General features: G+C 44.8%; 1 protein-coding gene across 1 annotated transcript; it reads left to right on the forward strand.

Moving 5' to 3' along the window:
- The first annotated feature begins 5114 nt into the window (after positions 1-5114).
- Positions 5115-22716, forward strand: LOC133372627 (arylacetamide deacetylase-like 3). The gene is made up of 4 exons (XM_061601502.1): positions 5115-5348; positions 12533-12749; positions 15953-16016; positions 21405-22716. The coding sequence occupies exons 1-4, from the start codon at positions 5148-5150 to the stop codon at positions 22177-22179; spliced, it is 1257 nt and encodes a 418-aa protein (XP_061457486.1). The 5' UTR covers positions 5115-5147; the 3' UTR covers positions 22180-22716.
- Positions 22717-23016: the final 300 nt, after the last annotated feature.

Here is a 23016-nt window from a genome sequence, read left to right on the forward strand (position 1 = left end):
TATGGTGAATCAAGGGGGGTACTGGGAACAGCTGTTCCTTATGTAATCTGTAACATCCTCAGACATCTGGAGGGTTTGTGCCTGGCATTGGTGAACGGGGCCAGCTAGGGATTTATTTGGTATGTTGCCTGGCATGCTACCCAACAGCCTCCCCGCCTGAGTTGCCTTGGACATAGTATGGAGATCCCCAGGCTTATAGTACTGCAGGATTTTTCACATCCATGTTGAGGCTGCCAGGCCTGGGGCAGCTCAGGACTCCATGGCCTCCATGACAGCCATGGGACTGTCCCAACATGTCATCAGCCCAAGGGATGTGGCCCACCACACCTTGGACCTGGTTTTCTTGGTGGGGCAAGAAGAGGAAAATCTGGAGGTCGGGGATCTTACTTAGAAGTAGTACATCCAGGGTCTCAGGGGATCCTAGAACTCTTACTTTTTTGGGAGCCAGGTCCCTAAGTCTCCAGTTTCTTATGAGCCAATCAGCATGAAATGGGAGTGTGTTAGCCACTGAGAAGAGTCTTCTAACTTGCTCCTTGTCATTTCCTGCTGACTGGAGACAATCAGAGTGAACGGAATTCCTGTTCATTCCTACTTCAAAAAGCCAAGTTGTAGAGAGTGAGAGGGTGTGGCTGTGACTATGGAGGAGGGACCCTGCAGTTCTCAAATTGCCACTACTCTACTGATCTTACCATCATTCCCTCCACCCCCCAGAATGCACTAACCACCCCATTCCCCCCATTAATCCATTAGATCAGGGAATGGGCATTTTTTTTGCTCCCACCCCATGGTCCAACATTTACCGATGGGTGGGTCAACCCTCCTGTGAATTACATGACATTCTGTCAAAATCCCACAAGCAGAGGTTGAAAGAGCTAGGGTGGAAAGCCTTGCAGAAACCTCCCTGTGCTGATCCTGTCAACTTTTCCGATCCTCCCCGGCTTCTCGTTTGTGCTCCTGATGTCAGAGGTGCAAAGGAGAAGGGCAGGGAGGATTGCTTGCCTGGGCCCCCAACCCACCTCTGTATCTCTCCTCCGCCACCTCCAATGCTGCTGAGGTTGAAATAGGGCCATTAGTGTGAGATGGGCAGCAGCATCAAAGTAAGACAGTTGCTGGGAAGCTGCCGCAGCCTGTCCTGACTGTTGGCCTGTGGCTTGCCTGGGCTGGCTGCATGCCTTCTGGCCTCCATCTCCTTGTTTTGATTCCCTCCTCACTGCTGTGATGTCCCGGCCACTCTCAGACTCTTGTCAATGGCCAAGAGAACTACAGCATGACAACAGTCTTACACAAATATATAATTTGCATAAAATCCATATAAAATATAGACTGGGATGGACTGGAAAGGATGGAAAAGAACAGAAAGGAAAGAAACAGGTAGGAAGGCTGGGTTAGGACAAACAGGAGACAAGCTGCGTCAAAACGCCACCAACCAACTCTTCGTAACATTCAGAGGACTAGCCAAAGAGTGAGACAAAGAGGCACTGGGAGAAATGTTTTATGGGACCAGCATCCCCACAAGCAGAGCTTGGAAGATTACTTTTAAAAAGTAATAAATTACAGTTACAGTTACATGGCTCAAAAAAGTAGTAATTTCCGTAACAATTACAATTGCTCTGAAAGTAACTGATTACTTTACTTTTCCTCCAAAGTAATCACTACAATTACATTTCAGTTACTTTAAAAAAAGTCTACAGGGTGCTGGCCATGGCTGCTGTGCATCTAAGTAGCCTAAAACAACATTAAAATAAGCACACACATACAGAGGTAGCAGAATAATTATTTTTATTCATAAGATAACAATGGTGGTCTCTCCGCTGGTAAGGGTGGTGGGGAGGGAGGCTGAGGCCACTACTCAGATCTTTGCACATCAAACAAAGTGCAACCCCCCTCACTCAGCCAGCCAGCATAACTTCTATCACTTAACTACCTCCCAGACCCTGCCCTGCCACCAACTAAGGGACACTCACTCAAGCAAACATTTTCCCCTGAGATGCAAAAAAGTTACAATACTGCATATGCAGCAAAGTAGCCAGAGAGGGTGGTGGAGGCCACTTTGTGTGCCAAGTGCAAACACAGTATTCTCATTCACACACACACACACACGTTGTCATCTTTCACCTCCACAGTTCTTTATCTCCATTCTGCTGCTGCCCCCTTCTCCTCCTTTATCCATGTTCTTGACCTTCAGATCCTTTTCCTATCCACTCCATTCTTCACCAACACTATCCATTTTTTAAAATAATTGTTTTCTCCACTCCACCCCGTCTCACTCTCTGCGTCCTCCCTCGTCGCCTGCTACCCATCCACAGAGCATGAGGAAAGAGTGACGCTGCACAGAAGCACAGTTTGAGGCACATGATTTTCATCCACAAATCAGAGGAGCAGAAGACTTCCCCTGCTCCCCCCCAAGTAATGCCCAAAAGTAATTCTGGAAACGTTACAATTACTCCACAAAAGTAGTAAAATTACTCCTAGTTCTATTACAATCAAAGTGTAAAGGAATTAGCCACTCGTTACTCAAAAAAGTAATGAATTACAAGTAATCCGTTACTTGTAACTAGTTACTTCCAAGCTCTGCCCACAAGCACTGTGACTGGAGAGTGTTGGATGAGATTCTATCCTGAATGGGAAACTATCAATGAGCAAACGCCAGCTCCCCTCCTCCCACTATCCCCACCCTGGCATTTCCCTTAAATGGTGTTTGTCTTTTATGCTCCTATCATTTTGAAGGTATGATTCTTTGTAACTCCAAATAACTCTGAAGAGCTTGAGGGGGGCTGCCATTCTGCTTGGATCACCTCAGGGAGGGGCTTGGCTTGACTAGGAGGGCCCTCACTTGAACCCAAACACACCCACTTTGCCTCGGTGTTTGCAATTTAGACACAGTGATTGCATAGCCCTAAGTCCCTTCTGTGCGCTCTCTCTCTCTCTGTCTCTCTCTCTCTCTCTCTCTCTCTCTCTCTCACACACACACACACACACACACACACCAGTTCCTAATTAATATGCTTCTAAGAGTGTTGTTCCCCATCTTACGTCCTTCTACTTCAGGAGTTTCAGGACTTGAACATTGGGAACTTCTCTCCTCTATACTCCTTTCTTAATGACTACAACATCCATGGGGGGAAATTGGTGTGTGCGCCCGGGCGCATGCAGATAGTTTCTTTGATATCATCCAATTTCCCCCTCAGAATAGACCCATTAAACTTGACAGACATGACTAACAAATGCATTAAGATCAGTGGGTCTACTCTGAGTAGAATGTAGTTGGATACAACCCACAGAAATCAATATTTGTTCAAAGGACAGAATCTGTACTCTCAATCTCAGTGGAATTGGCTTTGTTTGTCCTTGGGTTTTCCTTAATGAGAGAAGGACCCACCCTATAATTCAGGGGTGGGAAAACGTTTTCAGGTCCTATTCCCTTCCAGGCAGCCTTCTGAGGTCCACCTGCAGTGGTGGGCAAAGCCAGAGGCAAAAGAGGGTGAAGGAATTGATGTAAATTTTACCTTTGCACATTAGGGAAGTTGCTCCACATGTTCACACACGCCTCTCTATCCTCCAGCTAGGCAAATGGCACGATCAGAATTCAAGGGCACATTCCAGCCAGGCGAAGGAGGTCATGAATAAGACGATTATATATTATTATTTATTAGATTTATATCCCACCCTTCCTCCCAGTAGGGCACAGCTGTCTTAGCAGGCGAAGCTGGTAAAAGGCACACCTAGCCACTGAGGTCACCTGGGCCTCTAGCGACAAAGATGGATCCAGGAGCACCCCCAGACTAGGGACCCGCTCTTTCAGAGGCAGTACGTCCCCATCCAAAGCAGGCAACTGACCAATTATCCAAACTTGGGAACCACCAACCCACAGTGCTTCCATCTTGCTAGGATTCAGACTCAGTTTATTGGCCCTCATCCAGCCCACCAGAGTCCAGGCAGTGGTCCAGGGCTTGCACGGCCTCTCCCGATTCAGATGTTACAGAGAAATAGAGTTGGTTATCGTCAGCATACTGCTGACACCTCACCCCAAATCTCCTGATGACTGCTGCAAGGGCTTGATATAGATATTAAACAGCATGGGGGACAAGATGGTACTCTGCTGCACCCCACAGCACAACTGCCAGGAACACAAGACAATCACCCAATGCTATTCTCTTAAAACAGCCCTGAAGATTGGATCAGAACTACTGTAAAACTGTGCTTCTGATACCATCTCACCAAGTTGGGCCAGGAGGTCAATGGTATCAAAAGCCACTGAGAGATCAAGTAAGCATAACAGAATCACACTCCCCCTGTCCTTTTCCCAACAAAGGTCATCCATCAGGGCGACCAAGGCTGATTCAGTCCTATAACCAGGCCTGAACCCAGATTGGAATGGATCAAGGTAATCCGTTTCATCCAAGAGTACTTGCAATTGCTGTGCCACAACCCTCTCAATCACCTTCCCTAAAAAGGGAGTATTTGTGACTGGGCAGAGTCCAGGGTGTGCTTTTTCAGGAGCGGTTAGATCACTGCCTCTTTCAGGGTGGTTGGTACTACTCCCCCCTTCCTGTCGCTCCTGAGTTGGCTGCAGCGCAACAGCGACCTTGCTTTACCCAGAACTTGAATCTCATGTCTTAATTACCTGGTGCGGGCCAAACTATTTCAAGCTTTGTGGTTCAGATGCGATGTTAACAGAGTTTGAAACGTTCCCTCAGTCCTTCTTAATCAGCCGCAAAGATGGAGGAGATGGGTGGAGTGGGAGGTACTGAAATACAAACTGAAATGCAAAAGTCAGATCACATTTATGTGCAATCCCCTCCCACGTAGGGTGAACTCAGTCCTCTTCCTCACCTTCCCACCTATGTATGGAGTTGTTCAATACACTTGAGAGTTAAAAATGAAAGGAAAGAGAAAAAAGTGGTGGCAGAAGTCAGTGTATATATCTCAGTCATCTGGACGCCAAAACTCATGAATGAGGCATAAGCTTCTAAGAACTGGCATCTCTCGGCAAAATTTCATTCATGAGTCAAGAACATCTGGCAGTGCCTAACCTCTTGCTCCTAATCTGATTCTTAGTTAATATGTTTGCTCTTACAACAGACTTAGAGTTTATTAGGGAGACGCCACTGAAGTAGAATATCAGAAGCCACTGGTGTCAGAAGAGGATGCTGCCCTTCTTAGCTCAGAGAATGGCACTCGGCGAAGCTCTGTTGAACCTGCTCCTGTATCTGAGCATTTTCATCCCATTCTTGGCACTGGCTTGGACACTTTATTACCATGTCACCAGGACCCACATACCTCCAGGAATCAGACAGGGTGCAAAACTACATGTTGTGAGTCTTGTTGGGAATCTTATGTTTGGGCTGGTGAGTGTCCCTGTTTCTTTTATGATCAATCCTCTCTCTCAATGATTAATTTGCATGACATATAGACTGCATGGAGAGCCTGTTCAAACATGCATCAGAGAAAAAGGAAGCATCCCTAGTAGTTGCACCCACATACAAGCTGGAGCCATGGGACCAATTAGTTTCTTGTGGATTGCTTGGATTGTACATATATTTTGTTCTTCTTTTTTGACTTGAAATAGATATATGATAGCTGTGGGTCGTATTCAGCTAAATCCTACTCATAGTTGACCCACTGAAATGAGTGGATCTTACCTAGTCATGTTCATTAACTTCGATGGGCCTACACTGTGCAGTAAGAGCATTGCATGGAAGCCATCGATTATACATTTTGTAAAGTTGTTCGTTTGCTTTGCATTTGCACACCTTTTATCATAATCCAGTTTTGCATGTTGGTTCCTGAAATCAAGGAGCTGGTTTTTGTCTATGTTTGGATATAAATGGATGCTATTTTTGAATCAAGGTGATGGACTGAACCTCTCAAAAGTACTCTGACGTTTTTGTTCTTTAGAATTCCTGAGCAATGCCAGGTACAATGCTTCTTTTTAGATAGATAGATAGATAGATAGATAGATAGATAGATAGATAGATAGATAGATAGATAGATAGATAGATAGATAGATAGATAGATAGATAGATAGATAGATAGATAGATAGATAGATATCCAGCAAGAGCCCAGGGTGGTAAACAAAAGCACTAAAAACACTTTAAAACATCATAAAAACAGACCTTAAAAGATTAAAACAAAACAACTTTACAAATATTTTTTGAAAAAGCTTTAAAGGCATCTTTAATAAAAAGGGTTAAAATATTGTTTTTTTAAAAAAGGTGTTTTTTTTTTAAAAAAGCAACATATTAAGAAGCAATTCCAACAGAGATGCTTAGGTCTCGACTTAAAAATTTTGTTGAAAGAGGAAAGTCTTCAACAGGCGCCGAAAAAATAACAGAGATGGCGCCTGCCTAATATTTAAGGGGAGGGAATTCCACAGGGTACGTGTCACCATACTTAAAGGTCCATTTCCTATTTTGTTGTACAGAACGGACCTCCTGATAAGATGGTATCTGCAGGAGGCCCACACCTGCAGAGCTCAGTGATCGACTGGGTATATAGGGGGTAAGACGGTCTTTCAGGTTTCTAGGATGAATAATGAGAGAAATATTATGTTCCAGGTTAGATTCTCTCTAGAAACAGAAGTAACACAGGAAAGAAGCAAAGTAAGAACTCCAACAAACCTACAAAAATGTAATTCTCTGTCTTTGGAGATGGCAGATGTTGCCACCATTCACCATATGCTCAGAGGCACATGTTATCAAATTCCTCCAAGCTACACAGGAAGTGGATTGGACTGTGGAAGACCAACCCAAATTGTGATTGCATTTTTACAAATTTGTATTTTATCATTATTTGGACTGCCTTCGAGTCAATTTCAGCTTATGGCAACCCTATCAACTGGGTTTTCATTGTTAACGGTATTCAGAGGGGGTTTACCATTGCCTTCCTCTGAGGCTGAGAGGCAGTGACTGGCCCAAGGTCACCCAGTGAGCTTCAAGGCTGTGTGGGGATTTGAACCCTGGTCTTCCAGGTCATAGTCCAACACCTTAACAATAGCTCAGAGAGAAGGTCAGGTCTCCTGCTCCCCTGGTGCATTCATGATAGCTGCCCAATATCCCTGCTTTTTAAAGTTTGATAGAAATATCTGTGGGCTTTAGGTACATTCTTAAACTGCAAGGTTTTTTGCCTATTAGTGAATATTCTCATTTTTGCAAAGCCGTTTTCCATACTATAATGCATTCAGTGTTATATCATATCATGCATTATTTCCCGTAATGTATGCATTCTATGGCCATTTTACACTAGTGTAGGCATTTCTGTGCACATTACTTGGCTAGAGATCTTGGAGAACTCACAAACCTTGGAGTAGTGCACATTTCAAAAGACGGCCATGTTTCAGTTTCCGTTTTGTTTAAGAAAGTATGCCTTTGGCCTTTGATCGATTTGCCTTGAAATGAAAACTAAACTGAATTTCTCCCCATCAGTATTCTCAGTTCATTCACCGATAACATTTTGCATACATCACGTCCATACAAGCAGGGGCGCATCAGACTGGCTTGTTCCACTGCAAAAAGCCTACGAAACATGTTCCTTCCAATTCCGAATTCTTCCCAATGTGAGGGAAATTGTTGGGGAGGGCATGCCCCCCAAAACTTGGAGGCTGGCAGGGTGTAGGACAGGCTAGTTGAACTATCTTTGTTTTTTCACATACACACCCCTTAGAATTGCACCCTAAGTTAAAAAAAAGGATCCCACTGAACAATCTGCTGCTGTTGGACCTCTCAGTGGCTTTTGATACCATTGACCATACTATCCTCCTACCGTACCACCCTCCTAGTCTGTCTCCATGAGTTGGGAGCTGGTGGCACTGTGATAAATGCTCCACTCATGCTTTGGGGGATGGTCCCAGATCATGGCTACTTTCACACTGCCCTTTATTCTATTATTCCAACATTTTCTGAACTGGTCACTTGCGTATGATATTTGACCTTTCACATGAGTAAAAGCTGGTCCCAGAAATCTAGTGGAATAGAGTGGAAGTTTAGCATGAATATTCATGATAGATAATACCAGAAAGAATCCATTTGCAAGCCTGGGAACCTAGAAGATTGTGGGAGATTTGCTCATGTGACAAGCATCCTGGCATGCAATGCAGTCCACTCCTTTAGGCACGTGTCAGTTGTTGTTGTTGTTTCCGCCTGATGAAAATTGTACCTGTATTCTGGCATAGGGATGAATAGCAGCACTCCCTCCTTTCCCCACACACCCCTGTGGGTATGTGTTACGAAGGGACCTTGAGCTTCCAAATGAGCATAGCTCACTAGAAATCCAAGTTCCCCAAAAGACAGCAGCAGGATCTTTTGCTGGAGTTGCCCGCACGTCACCCCCCAGAGCATGTATTATTTTACCCTTAACCCAATGACACACACACTGAAAGTAAAATAAAGAGTGGTTTTATTAAGAGAAGAAAAAAGGGAAAATATTGCAGTTTACAATTGCAGTTAACAATGAGCAGCTTTCTAACTATGACTCATTCATTCAGCAACACTGGATAGACTAAAGCAAAGAGACTAACCCTATGAACACCTTCACATTAAGCTCACCCACACAGGGAGAAAAAAAGGAAAGAGAAAGGCTCAGAAGTTGCATATTCCAAGATAAAATCTTTTGCATCCGCCAGGACTTGGACTCCAATGTTACAGCAGTTGAATCATATGAGGTCTCCAGAACACAGCCTTGTTCTGATTTTTTGGATGAGTTTCAGTTGGTGCAGCTCGAGGACGTTGACAAGGTGCTTGGACAGGTGCGTGCAACCACTTCTGTGTTGGATCCTTGCCCCTCTTGGCTAATAAAAGCTAGCAGGGATGGAACTGCCGGCTGGGCCAGGGAAGTGATTAACGCCTCATTGCGAGAGGGAGTGGTCCCTAACTGCCTGAAAGAGGCGGTAGTGAGACCGCTTCTGAAGAAATCTTCCCTGGACCCAGAAATTGTTAATAACTATAGGCCGGCAGCAAATGTTCCATTTCTGGGCAACGTCCAAGAACGAGTGGTTGCGGACCAGCTCCAGACACTCTTGGATGAAACTGATTATCTGGATCCATTTCAATTGGGTTTCAGGCCTGGTTTTGGCACGGAGACAGCCTTGGTCGCCCTGTACGATGACCTTTGTCGGGAGAGAGACAGGGGGAGTGTAACTCTGTTGATTCTCCTTGGTCTCTCGGCGGCTTTTGATACCATCGACCATGGTATCCTCCTGGGGAGGCTCGCTGAGCTGGGAGTTGGAGGTACTGCGTGGCAGTGGTTTTCCTCCTACTTGGCGGGTCGTCTCCAGAAGGTAGTGCTTGGGGAGCATTGCTCGATACCCTGGACCCTCCAGTATGGAGTTCCGCAGGGGTCAGTTCTGTCCCCCATGCTCTTTAACATCTACATGAAGCCGCTGGGTGCGGTCATCAGGAGTTTTGGAGTGCGTTGCCACCAGTATGCTGATGACACGCAGCTCTACTTCTCCTTTTTATCTTTTTCAGGTGAGGCTGTCAATGTGCTGAACCGATGTCTGGCTGCGACAATGGACTGGGTGAGAGCTAACAAACTGAGGCTCAATCCAGACAAGACTGAGATGCTGTTAGTGGGTGGTTCTTCTGACCAGATGGTGGATGCTCAACCTGTCCTGGATGGGGTTGCACTCCCCCTGAAGGAACAGGTTCGTAGCTTGGGAGTACTTTTAGAACCATCCCTGTCACTTGAGGCTCAAGTAGCCTCGGTGGCACGGAGTGCTTTCTACCAACTTCGGTTGGTGGCCCAGCTACGCCCCTATCTGGACAGGAATGACCTTGCTTCAGTTGTCCACGCTCTGGTAACCTCTAGACTAGATTGCTGCAATGCGCTCTATGTGGGGCTGCCTTTGAAGACGGTTCGGAAACTGCAGCTTGTGCAAAATGCAGCGGCCAGATTGTTAACATGGACCAGGCGGTCCGAACATATAACACCGGTTCTGGCCCGCTTGCATTGGCTGCCTATATGTTTCCGGGCTCGATTCAAGGTGCTGGTTTTAACCTATAAAGCCTTACACGGCTTGGGACCACGATACTTGATGGAACGCCTCTCCCGATATAAACCTATCCGTACACTGCGCTCAACATCGAAGGCCCTTCTCCGGGTGCCTACGCAGAGGGAAGCCCAGAGGATGGTAACAAGAAAAAGGGCCTTCTCAGTGGTGGCCCCCGAATTATGGAACAATCTCCCTGATGAGGTACGCCTGGCGCCAACATTGTTGTCTTTTCGGCGCCAGGTTAAGACCTACCTCTTCTCCCAGGCATTCTAGCATTTTAGCATTTCAGTATTGAAGCATTTAGCATTTCAGTATTTTTAGTATTTCAGTATTTTAGTTTAGTATAGGTTTATTTGGAAATTTAATGAGTTATGTTTTAAATTAATCAATGTGTGGTTTTAAATTGTATGTTGATATTTTGATGTTGTGAACCGCCCAGAGAGCTTCGGCTATGGGGCGGTATAAAAATGTAATAAATAAATAAATAAATAAAATATACCTTTCCTGGAGAGTTGCTGCAAGACTAAGGCTGAGAGAGAGAGACTTTTGTATCTAGCCCAATGAGCAAAAGCTCCGCCCTTTGTAACCAGTGCCAGATTTGAAAGTTCTCACCCAAATCCATAGCTCTGAAATTGTCCCAAAGATGCTAGCGTGCGTTGGTAAGAAAAGCAGCGGTTGGAGCCCTCCAGAAGAGGAACTCCTCTCCCCTTCTCACTCCCCATGTTTTATACCTTTTCCTAACTAAACTGACCCCAAAGTAAACCCAATGTAAATGTCTCCAGGAGGATGTGGATGTGATACATAAGAACAATGAAAGAATTTAGGATAATCCTGTCAGGGAATGTGTTGTTTTTCCAGAAACCATTCCCTGAGGGATTCCCAGATAAGGGCTGCAATCCTGTCTCCTCCAAAGGCTTAGATTATCATAAACATTTCCTTTGTTTGAAAGGAGTGCCTATTCTTCCTGGGTGACAAATCCCAAATTTCCATAGGAGTCAGGAAGTCTATACCTTCAGGTATTGCAAGATATATACGCAGAGGTCACCGAGGGGCTGTTTCCCAGGAATATTTGAGTCCTCATAACAGTATGTGGCGTGTCTCCTGTGTAGGAACAGCTTCTCAAGGCCTTCCCACACACACGCTTGGGGAAAGCGAGATGTACTGTAGCTGCAGGTGAAGACGTATGTGAATCAAAACAAAGGCTGTATGAACTGCCTTGAAACTAGGGATGGTATCCAGAACTAGTCCTAGACCTATGGAATTGATGGACATAACTAAGTTAGGTCCATTAATTTCAATGAGTCTGTTCTGAGCTAGGGATATGCTAGAAGTTTAGCCAATTCAAATCTGGTACCATTTTTTCATTAATTCTCTTATTCTCTATCCTTTTGGATCGAATTTTGTGTTGCAATTTTCTGCAGCTATTTTCAAAAACAGATTATTTTTAAACGTTTGAAAGTGTTAAGTACAATAATAGTATCAATATTTTCTTTCAACTTGCTAACATTTTCTTTCAAAATATCAACAATTATCAGTATTTCCTTTTGAAATATCGATATTAATCTCAATATTTTTTGCAAGAGGGAAAATGGAATTGGTACAAGCAGTGGCTAGTGGACACTGAATGAACTTGAATCAATACCAGCCTGTCGGAATGATGGATCTTAAGAAAAACAACAACTGAACTTAAGTTGTTTTAAATCCTGACAAGGATCAACTTCCTCAAACAGCCATAACGAAAATAAATTTGGCAAAACTTGAACAAAACACAGCATTAGTCAAAAGCAAAGAGACAAAAAAAAGAGAGCAGAAAAATGTTTTTAAAATACCTGATGGGATAAAGGAAGGCTTTTAACACCCGTCTAACAAACTGTCAGAGAGGGAGCTGGTTCGATTGCCCTGATGACAGACGTTCAGAATCTCAATGTCAGTGAAGAAAAATCAACTCGTGAAGACTGTGATCATGTAAGCGTTATTGTGGGGACTCTCCAAACCTAGCAGAGACAACCTTGGGTGACATCGTGCGATGCGGGTCTGGGCCGTCCTCGTCATGAGCTGATGTGAAGCAGCAGCGGATGGCATGGTGGGGCTGTGCCGCTCCCCTCCCCTCCCTCTGGTCCAGTCACTGCAGGTGGAGAGGGGGGGATGTGGTGGCAGCAAAGTGGGCGCAGTATGAACGTGATGGCAGGAGCACCAGGTTGGTTCCACCGGCATGGGGAGGTCAAGTGAGTGGTGCATCCCAGATTCCCCACCACACCATCCACTCCTGATGTGAAGCAGCTACTGCAGCCATGGAACTGTTTCAGCATTTCCTCACTGCTGATCTCCTTTTCTGTCTGTTTTCAGTATTGATGTATTGATTCATGACTCGCCTTTTATGTGTGCCTCAAGGCGCATGTAAAGACAGCAAGCTTTTTAAAACAGGCTTGGGGGCAGAGTGGTCTTTTTTGCTTCCAGTGTGAAAAGCTCTTATGTCTTGCATTGATGAGACGTGAATGTGTAGGGCTCCTTATTCTGTTCCCTTATGTCTTGCTCTAAAACAGGCACTGTTTCTGGAGAAAGTTGGCATCTGCCATAAGTATGTCATCTGGAGGCTTGTGATGAATGGAATACCACCTAGGGAGGACGCAAAGTTGATCATCAAGGATCTGCTTTTTGATGGGATTCCAGTAAGAATATATTGGCCTAAGGCATCACCTGCTAGAAACGGGAGAGGAATGCTCTATCTCCATGGAGGAGCTGGCTTATTTGGAAGCATCCGTAAGTTTCATGGGAAGCTGCCTCATACTGGTCCATCTAGTTTAGTGCTGTCTGCACTGACTGGCAGTGGCTCTATAGGGTTACAGACTAGGGTCTCTCCCAGCCCTACCTGGAGATGCAGGGATGGAACCTGGGATCTTCTGCATGCAAAATAGATGCTTTGCCACTGAGTTACAGCCCCTTTCTTTGAAAGGAGCCTACATTCCTTCACTCAGTTTGCTTAGAAGCTTTTAGGACAGTGCTTCACCAAAAGGGTTCCTGATATGTTAGACAGGACGTCACAAACAATGGTTTCTACTTCCATCATGTTCAGCTCACCTTCAATCCACAATGCAGCATGGGATCCTGTTAATTTAAAAAATGGGGGAGCAATGTTTGTTTGGAATTGAGAACAGCTCCATAGGAATATTGAGTTTCATAGCCAATGAAAAATCCAAAAAATGGAATCATAGAATTGTAGAGTGCGAAGGGGCCTATAAAACCATCGAGTCCAACCCCCTGCTCAACACAGGAATTGAAATCAAAGCATACCCGACAGAGGGCTGTCCAGCTGCCTCTTGAAGGCCTCCAGTGTTGGAGAGCCCACCACCTCCCTAGGTCATTGGTTCCACTGTCGTACCAAATCGGAAGTTTTTCCTGATGTTCAGTCAAAATCTGGCTTCCTAACTTGAGCCCATTATTCCGTGTCTTGCACTCTGGGACAATCAAGAAGAGATCCTGGCCCTCCTCTTTGTGACAGCCTTTCAGGTACTTGAAGAGTGCTATCCTATCTCCCCTCAGTCTTCTTTTCTCAAGGCTAAACATGCCCAGTTTTTTTTCAGTCTCTGCTCATAGGGCTTTGTTTCCAGCCCCATGAACAACCTTGTTGCCCTCCTCTGAACCTGTTTCCAGTTTATCTGCATCCTTCTTAAAGTGTGGTGTCCAGAACTGGACACAGAATTCAAGGTGAGTCCTAACCAGTGCCAAATAGAGAGGAACCAATACGTCATGCGATTTGGAAACTATACTTCTGTTAATGTAGCCTAAAATAGCATTTGCCTTTTTTGCAGCCACATCACATTGTTGGCTCATATTCAGCTTGTGATCAACAACAATGCCAAGATCCTTCTCACATGTCGTATTGCAGAGCCAAGTATCTCCCATCTTATAACTGTGCATTTGGTTTCGTTTTCCTAGGTGTAGAACTTTGCACTTCTCCCTGTTAAATTTCATTCTGTTGTTTTCAGCCCAATGCTCCAGCCTATCAAGATCCCTTTGAATTTTGTTTCTGTCTTCCAAGGTATTAGCTATCCCTCTTAATTTTGTATCATCATAGTTGACTCTCCCTGGCCATGGTTAGTTGGAACTTGCCTCCCCCATGTGGAATCTCTCTTTGTATTGAATAAGCCTTCAGCTTGAAATATAAACTCTACATTGCTAGTCAGCCACATGATACGTGGAATCACTGGTATTATTTTACCAAAAAGCCACATCCTGCATAGTAATCACTGTCATGTTAAGTGAATCCAGTTAGAGCCCAGAGCTGCGTTTCCCAACTTGTGGGTCCCCAGATGTTGCCGCACTACAATTCCCATCCTCCCTGTCATTGGCCATGCTGGCTGGGGTGGATGGGGGTTGTAGTCCAACAGCATCTGGGGACCCAAAGCTTGGGAAAGGCTGCCCTAGAGCAATGCCCGGTTCGGTTTTACCATAAAAATCAGGCGCTGATATTACACACAGGGAAAGGGAGCAATCAGCTTTTTGGGGGGGTAAAGCTATTCCTGCAGCTTAACAGAAGCTGAAAACAGGATTCAACAGTAATGGGATTCCTTCTCAAGTGCTCTCGGAAATCCACACTCCCCTCTCTTTTTCCAGAGTTCAACAGAATTCAAAGGCCACCGTCCTTTGTGTAAAGAGTTCATCTTACAATCAGCACAGTATTATTCCGCTGCACTCAGGCGCCACACACAAATCCGGAGCTGCAATCAGTACATTTACACGATAAGTAACCCCAGGTTAAATCAAGCTGCAACCGCAATTGCCATCATCACATGAATAGAAAAACTGGAAAACTCACAGGATGAAGAAACAGAAAACAAAAACATATCCCAGCATGTGTTTGAATAAAACCACTTCCCTCTCACAATTAGTATGATTCTATTTAAACCATTGGCTTTTAAGCAAGGTGAAGTACTACAGGACTAGAAAACACACCTTTTAAATAAGAATTTTAAGCACCCCATTCAATAAACAGAAATGGTTCTGTGTGTTTGTGTGTGTGTGTAACAAAGAAGAGAATCAGTCTGTCATTCATGCAAATAGGTAGTTCAGTGAAATAAACCTCAGGAAATAGAAAAATAAAAATAAGCAAACCCCTGATCATGGAAGACAGAAACAATCCTGGGGCCTAGTTAAGGCTATGCAAGTGTGGCCTTCAAGGAACAGCTGTGAGCATGCTCAGAATGCACTTCCAGGCAGCCCTACTCGTCCTGTACTGAGGCTGCAACTGGTCTCAGAATAACAGGAGGCAGGGGGGAACCTTCACAACCAGGGCTGAAAAGCTGGCGGTCCTACTATGTTTTGCCATAGCTATACTTTTGGATTATGGTGGGCTGAGTTGTGTAGAGAACTGATTGGACAGAGAACAGGAGATTGACAGAAATGCCTCCATAAGCCTCTCTAAATTCATAGAAGTATAAAAGGTCCGTGGGACAGGAAAAAGCCTGTGGCTTTGAGTTGGGAGGGATATAACAATTGCTTGACATTCTCCTTTTGAGGGTTATGCACCATTAGACCTAGTGGGCCAGCCTTGTGACTGAGTGGGGACACCAGATCCAAGACACCAGATCCAAATCTAACTGCTATGCAAAAGCACAAGTGTTGGCATTGCTGACATTGAGTTTCAAAAAACACTTTTGTACCACTTGTAAACCCACAAATCTTTCAGAAGCCTAAGGCTGCAACCTAGTCCATGTCTACTCAGAAGTAAGTAAGCTCCACTGAGTTCAATGTGACTTACTCCCAGATATGACCAGATAAGGATTGCAGCCTTATACACATTCACCAAAAACCTTGCTGAAGTGACCCTCCTAAATTTTGTGTCTGTAAATGAAGTATTAAATTGGGAGGGAAGGGAAGTCATTTTCATTCTATGATGCTTAATTGAAATGGGCTTTTCAATGGTCTCCTTTTGGTGACACTTTGGTGACACTTATGTTTTTCAGGAACATATGAAAGGGTGTGCCGTTACATCGCCCGAGAGAGTGACACCGTAGTTGTGAGTGTTGAGTAAGTACTGCAATTTGCTTATTACTATTTAGAAGATTTCTGAACCACTTGATCTAAACAGCTCTCTAACAAATGCACATTTAATATTAGAGATCAAATCCTAAAATCCACAGTCCAATTAAAAACAAATATACATAAAAATATCATCATTAAAAACTACATGGAAAGAATGCAAAGAGATATTGGCAGAAATGATATTCTACCAGGGGAATAGTCGTCCAGGGTTTCAGGGGGTCTTAGACCTCTTCCTTTTTCTGGAGCCAGGTCCCTACTGTATGTCTCCAATGTACTATGAGCCAAGCAACATGAAATGGGAGTGTGTTAGCCACTGAGAAGAGTCTTCTAACTTGCTCCTTGTCATTTCCTGCTGACTGCAGCCAATCAGAGTGAACAGTATTTTTATTCATCCCTACCTCATAAAGCCAAGTTGTAGAGATTGAGAGGATGGGGCTGGGACTATTATGAAGACACCCTGCACTTCTGAACTTGCCACTACCCTACTGTATTCTAGTCTAAGCATATCAGGAACACATAGAACATCATCACTATGAATAAAGATAAAACCAATAAAATGTTGATATCAGAATTACGTTGGTTGGCTTGCTGAAACAAGTTGCATCAGAAAAGGAATAGCTTGAACCTGCAATGAAATTATATAGGGCGGAGTGCTCAGAATGCCAACCTGCCATGACCTTTTCCACAATACTTCATTTCATTCCTCTCCCCCACCCCAGCAAAGAAATCTGGGGCACTCTTGGGCATCCAGGTTAGCAGAGGGGTCCCTCTTAGTAATTCCACCACCTTCAGAGGAGTGGGGGTTGGGGATTCACAGCCTGGGTAAGGATGGTGCTATCTTTCAGGTTCTGTTTCATTCATTCATTCATTCATTCATTCATTCATTCATTCATTCATTCATTCATTTATATCCTGCCCTTCTTCCTAGAGGGAATCAATCATAGATTCAGTTTTCCACATTTCAGCAGCAATTTGTTAATTCTCCCCCCCAAAAAACCCTCAAGAAAATTCATCAGCATCATAATGTCCATTTTCCCCTAATGAACACAGGTTTGTATGTAGCTTAGACTAATGTACACATTTTTTGCAAACGTTCCCCTAATATCATGCATTTTTCTATGTTACTTTCACTAATATATTCCAGTTTAGGCACATTTCCCCCTAATATCATGCATTTTCATAAATGTTGTTGGGTTGCAGAACTACATCACAAATTTCAGGTACGTGCGAATTTGGAAGGATGGCTGTGTTTCCGTTTCCGTATTGTTTTGGAAAGTGTGAATATGATTGATTTGCCTTTAAATGCCAACTAGATCTAACGTCTCCCCCATCCCTAAGCCTGTGAGAGAGCATGCTCTATGGCAGGCCCAACGTGATGGAACTCCCCTCTGCAGAGGTGCGTCTGGCACCGTCATTGTGGAGTTTCCATCATATGTTGAAGAGACACCCTGGCCTTTGAGCCCTGAGGTGCATGTGGAGGCTGTAACTCCACAGGGTGCTAGCCCTGGGGTGAGATTTCCTGTCAGTTCGATGGTTAGAGACAGTTACTTCCTGAATCCCAATCAGATGAGGCTTTATGGCTAGCCTCTCTGTTTATGTCCCCTTTGAGGGCTCATCCCCTTGGTATCCTCTTGTAGTTAACATTTCACATCTTAGGGCGCAATCCAGCTGGGAGGAAGGGCGGGATATAAATAAAATAATAAATAAATATTTACACTGGGCAGAGGGGAGCTGGATATGACGGATCTTTGGTGAGCCAGCATGGTCTGAGCTCTGTCAGGCTCCACCGTCAGAAGCTCCTCTGCTGTGGTGGAGCTGGGACCCTACTGGCTTGGCCAGGAGTCCACCAGGGAAGACCAGCCCGGTAGAGTGTTGCTGGTGGAGTTCAGCGGAGGGCCCAAAAAAGTGGCATTTGGGAGCGTGTAAGAGGAAGAGCCGGGGGGGACTTATGCAACATCCAACTCCCATTCGGAGCACTCCTGCTGGTCCCCATCCGGGCCAAATTATGCCGTGTAAAAGGTCAGTCTGAGAAAATACTTCTAATGGAAGTCAGTGGGGAGTGCTTACTTGCTGGTAGGGGCATTTGTGAGAGCCAGCATTCTCTTTTTGCTTATGCCTGCAGCTCCAGCAGAGCTGACATTCCACTGGCCCAGAGGCTCCCAAACAGGAAACGGATGCTGCAGAACTTCTTGCTGGCTCCTCCTCCGCTGGCTTCCCATGAGTTAGATTGCTCTGTTAATCATATTCACCATGACCTTATAATTTGCCCCTATTATGCATTCCCCCCCTTCATCCCATTTATGGAGCTATTCAGTTATTAATATGCATTTAATAAAGTTCAATATATTCCTCTGATAAGCATTGAGGTCTGGCATTTCATTCTATACATCACAGAAGTTTGGGTGTCAGGAAACGCTCAAATTCTGTTCCTGACACAAGTCCATTTGCCCACCCTCACATCCAAGCCAGCCCTTAACTCACAGAGGGGTAATTCCATCCATGAAGGAATTGACGAATTCCATCCTCTCTGAAATTTGATCGCATACACAATTAGTCTGGGATTTCTCTCCTGCTGTTACAAAAGATGCAGGCTGCACAGGTGGTCCATGCCAAAGCCGTTCTGCCAGGCAAGATCTAAATCCCCCCCAATGATATGCATATCATCTTGGGGGGGGGTTATTTGAAAATAATTCAGAAATGAGCAATCAACGTTCTCAAAAGTACACAATATTTCACACGTTTCCCTCCGCTATTCTTATGTAATTCCAAAACACCTACTGGTACCCTTTAAGCCGAACCACGGTGCCTCCTACTTTTCCTAAGCTGATATTTCCTCCCAGGTGTAAACTGATATCCTCAGAGGAAACAAATCTCTCTTCCTGCTCCTTCTCTGATCTCCATCTTCAGTTGTTCTTTTTGCCAGCACGGCTCCCCAAGGAGGAGCACCAATGCAGCAGACATCTCTTTTGCAGCATCTCCTATCTACTTAGTCAGATGCACCTCTTGACTATCTAAATGTATTTCCTACAATAAACTTAGTTTGTTGTTCTTCCTGTAACAGACTCCCAGTGCAATTCCTACCAAGCTGAAGGGCAGCTACTGCTTACCGTTTACTGCACGTGCTAAATTCCACAAAATACCATTATATTCCACAGATCCTAACCATTCCCAGCGGTATAGTGCTGCTCCCACCTCAGTCTCCACTGGAGTTTTGCTTCTGTCATCAGTTACTTCATTACCATTCACTCATTTTGTGCAAGGGCCAATTGAGGGATTAACCTGCTCAGGGCGCCATTTCTGTAATGCCACAGGGTGCTGGCCCGAGGGGCAGAGTTACTGCAGATTCAATGGTTAGAGGGAGTTAGTTTGTGAATCGCAGTTAGACCGTGAAAAGTGTTTGTGTCTGGCAATGTTCTCCCCACAATAACTGTGCAATAATTAACCCCTCCACTGCACAGGGAATGGGCTTCACTATACAAGATTCCTCATAGACCCCCCAATATAGCATTTGAGAGGTAATCTGCAAAGGTCCCCTACACCCAGCAGTGTAGTGGCAAATTCAGAAATGCAGGGTCCCTTCATAATAGTTCAAAGTAGAGATGATTTTGTTTCCATTTAAAGCTGAATCTATCAAAGTTGCCCTTTCCAAAACAATCCGAGAAACACCCCCGATCCTTTGAAGTTTGCACTTATCTGAATTTTTGTAATGCAGTTCGCTAACCAAACAACGGTGACAAAAATGTACATATTAAGGTAAATTATGTATAACAATGAATATGTGGTGAAAATAATGTGCAAAATGCAAATTAGGAGACATTCCTTGGAAAAATGTGTACGCTAGTCAAAACTGCATACAAAAATGTATTTCCTGGGCTGAAGAATTTTCATGATTTTAAAAGAATCCCCAAATTGCTGCAGAAATGGGGAGAATCCTCCTAGCCAACCAAATTCTACTCAGGGTAGACCGATTGAGATGAATGGCCAGCTTACTTATACAAAGGTAACACTTCCATTTCTTGTTCCACACACTTTTGTTTCTGGCCCTCTGGCCCACATCCCCTGGCCTGTGAATCCCAGAAGGCTGCCCAGAAGGAATGCAGTCCTAGGGGTTCTCCATGCTTGCAATAGACCATTCAGGAAATGCCCTTCTGCTATAGAACATGAAATGACAACTGCAGACTATATCTTGCTTTTGCTTTAGATTGTTTAGCTGCTGAGCATCTGCACCCAGTCAGTTTGATGGTTAGAGACAGTTACTTCCTGAATCCCAATCAGATGAGGCTTTATGGCTAGGCTCTCTGTTTATGTCCCCTTTGAGGGCTCATCCCCTTGGTATCATCTTGTAGTTAACATTTCACATCTTAGGGCGCAATCCAGCTGGGAGGAAGGGCGGGATATAAATAAAATAATAAATAAATATTTACACTGGGCAGAGGGGCGTTGGATATGACGGATCTTTGGTGAGCCAGCATGGTCTGAGCTCTGTCAGGCTCCACCGGCAGAAGCTCCTCTGCTGTGGTGGAGCTGGGAGTCCACCAGGGAAGACCAGCCCGGTAGAGTGTTGCTGGTGGAGTTCAGCGGAGGGCCCCAAAAAGCGGCATTTGGGAGCGTGTCAGAGGAGGAGCCGGGGGGGACTTATGCAACATCCAACTCCCATTCGGAGCACTCCTGCTGGTCCCCATCCGGGCCAAATTATGCCGTGTAAAAGGTCAGTCTGAGAAAATACTTCTAATGGAAGTCAGTGGGGAGTGCTTACATGCTGGTAGGGGCATCTGTGAGAGCCAGCATTCTCTTTTTGCTTATGCCTGCAGCTCCAGTAGAGCTGACATTCCACTGGCCCAAATTCTTCCAAGCTACACAGCAAGTGGATTGGACTGTGAAAGACCAACCCAAATTGTGTTTGCATTTTGACAACTTTGTAGGGCAGTACAATATCTCAGAGAGGAGGTTAGGTCTCCTGCTCCCCTGGTGCATTCACTATAGCTGCCCAATTTCCCTGCTTTTTAAAGTTTGGTAGAAATATCTGTGGGCTATAGGTACATTCTTAAGCCGCAAGGTTTTTTTGCCTATTAGTGAATTATACTCAGGGTAGACCCATTGAGGTGAATGGCCAGCTTACTTATACAAAGGTAACACTTCCATTTCTTGTTCCACACACTTTTGTTTCTGGCCCTCTGGCCCACATCCCCTGGCCTGTGGATCCCAGAAGGCTGCCCAGAAGGAATGCAGTCCTAGGGGTTCTCCATGCTTGCAATATAAATAAAATAAATAAATAAATAAATAAATAAATAAATAAATAGATCATTCAGGAAATGCCCTTCTGCTATAGAACATGAAATGACAACTGCAGACTATATCTCGCTTTTGCTTTAGATTCCGTTTAGCTCCTGAGCATCTGCACCCGGTCCCATTACTCGACTGCTGCACTGCTGCAATACACTTTTTGAAGAATGCAAAGGAATATGGAGTGGACCCCAACCGCATTGCCATTGGTGGGGACAGTAGCGGAGGAACATTTGCTGCTGTTGTTTGTCAAGAGCTGGTGACCAGAGTGGACCTTCCAAGAATGCGAGCACAGATCATGGTCTACCCCTTCCTGCAAGCAGTGGACTTCAATTTGCCTTCCCATCAGCAAAACTGTTCAGTTCCCATGTTGTTCAGGAAACGGGCTATCAAACTTGGTTTCGCATATCTCACTGGGAAGACTATCAATGTGGAAGGGATTATAGAGAGTGCCCATGTTCCTAGGGATATGTGGGTGAAGTACAGAAAATGGATTAGTGCCGATAACCTTCCAGAAGAATTTAAGGCCAGGGGCTATGTCTCAAAAGTGCCTGTTTCATTTTCACAAAAGCTTTATGAACTTGTCAAACCGGCTTTTGACCCAAGATTCGTCCCGCTTTTGGCAGAAGATGCGATTATCTGCCAGCTCCCCGAGACATTCATTTCGACCTGTGAGCATGATGTTCTGCGGGACGATGGTCTGTTGTACAAGAAGCGGCTAGAGGACAATGGTGTGCCAGTGACATGGCATCATGTTCAGGATGGGTTCCATGGAGTAGCATTCTTCATTGATCATGCGCTACTTGAATTTCCAGGCACACGGGACTGTATGGAGCATGTAGCACAGTTCTTAAAAGGGCTGTAGAGATAAATGACCCACTTTCATTAGCAGTGCTAGTCTTCCACTTCAGTGGAGGGATATATTACTCCGATATGAATAACTTGAACAGTCTCAAAGAAAGGGCTGCCTTCAGTGTTAGCCCCGCTCAGAGCAGAGCCACTGAAATGAATGAACACAGCAAACCTATGTACATTAATTTCAACTTACTCGGATACAACCCAAATCCTTTCTCTCTCTCAAGGATGAATGAACTCGTGGCAGTCTTTACGTTCTTGGACTACTACTCCCATCAGTCCTGACAGTTGGCCATGGTGGCTGAGGATGTTGGGAGTTGGAGGGCCCAGAGCTTGGAAAAGTTACTTTTTTGAACTACAACTCCCATCAGCCCCAGCCAGTAGGGCCACTGGATTGGGCTGGTGGGAGTTGTAGTTCAAAAAAGTAACTTTCCCAAGCTCTGGGAGGGCCACAAGTTCCCCATCTCTAAATACTGTGTAAATGTTGATATTCAATTACGAACATGCTTTATAACAGTTCTTAATAAAGCAACACTAACATGGTCAATATGGTGAATCAAGGGGGGTACTGGGAACAGCTGTTCCTTATGTAATCTGTAACATCCTCAGACATCTGGAGGGTTTGTGCCTGGCATTGGTGAACGGGGCCAGCTAGGGATTTATTTGGTATGTTGCCTGGCATGCTACCCAACAGCCTCCCCGCCTGAGTTGCCTTGGACATAGTATGGAGATCCCCAGGCTTATAGTACTGCAGGATTTTTCACATCCATGTTGAGGCTGCCAGGCCTGGGGCAGCTCAGGACTCCATGGCCTCCATGACAGCCATGGGACTGTCCCAACATGTCAT

Source organism: Rhineura floridana, chromosome 18 (genome assembly GCF_030035675.1).
Source record: "Rhineura floridana isolate rRhiFlo1 chromosome 18, rRhiFlo1.hap2, whole genome shotgun sequence".
Lineage (NCBI taxonomy): Eukaryota > Metazoa > Chordata > Lepidosauria > Squamata > Rhineuridae > Rhineura > Rhineura floridana.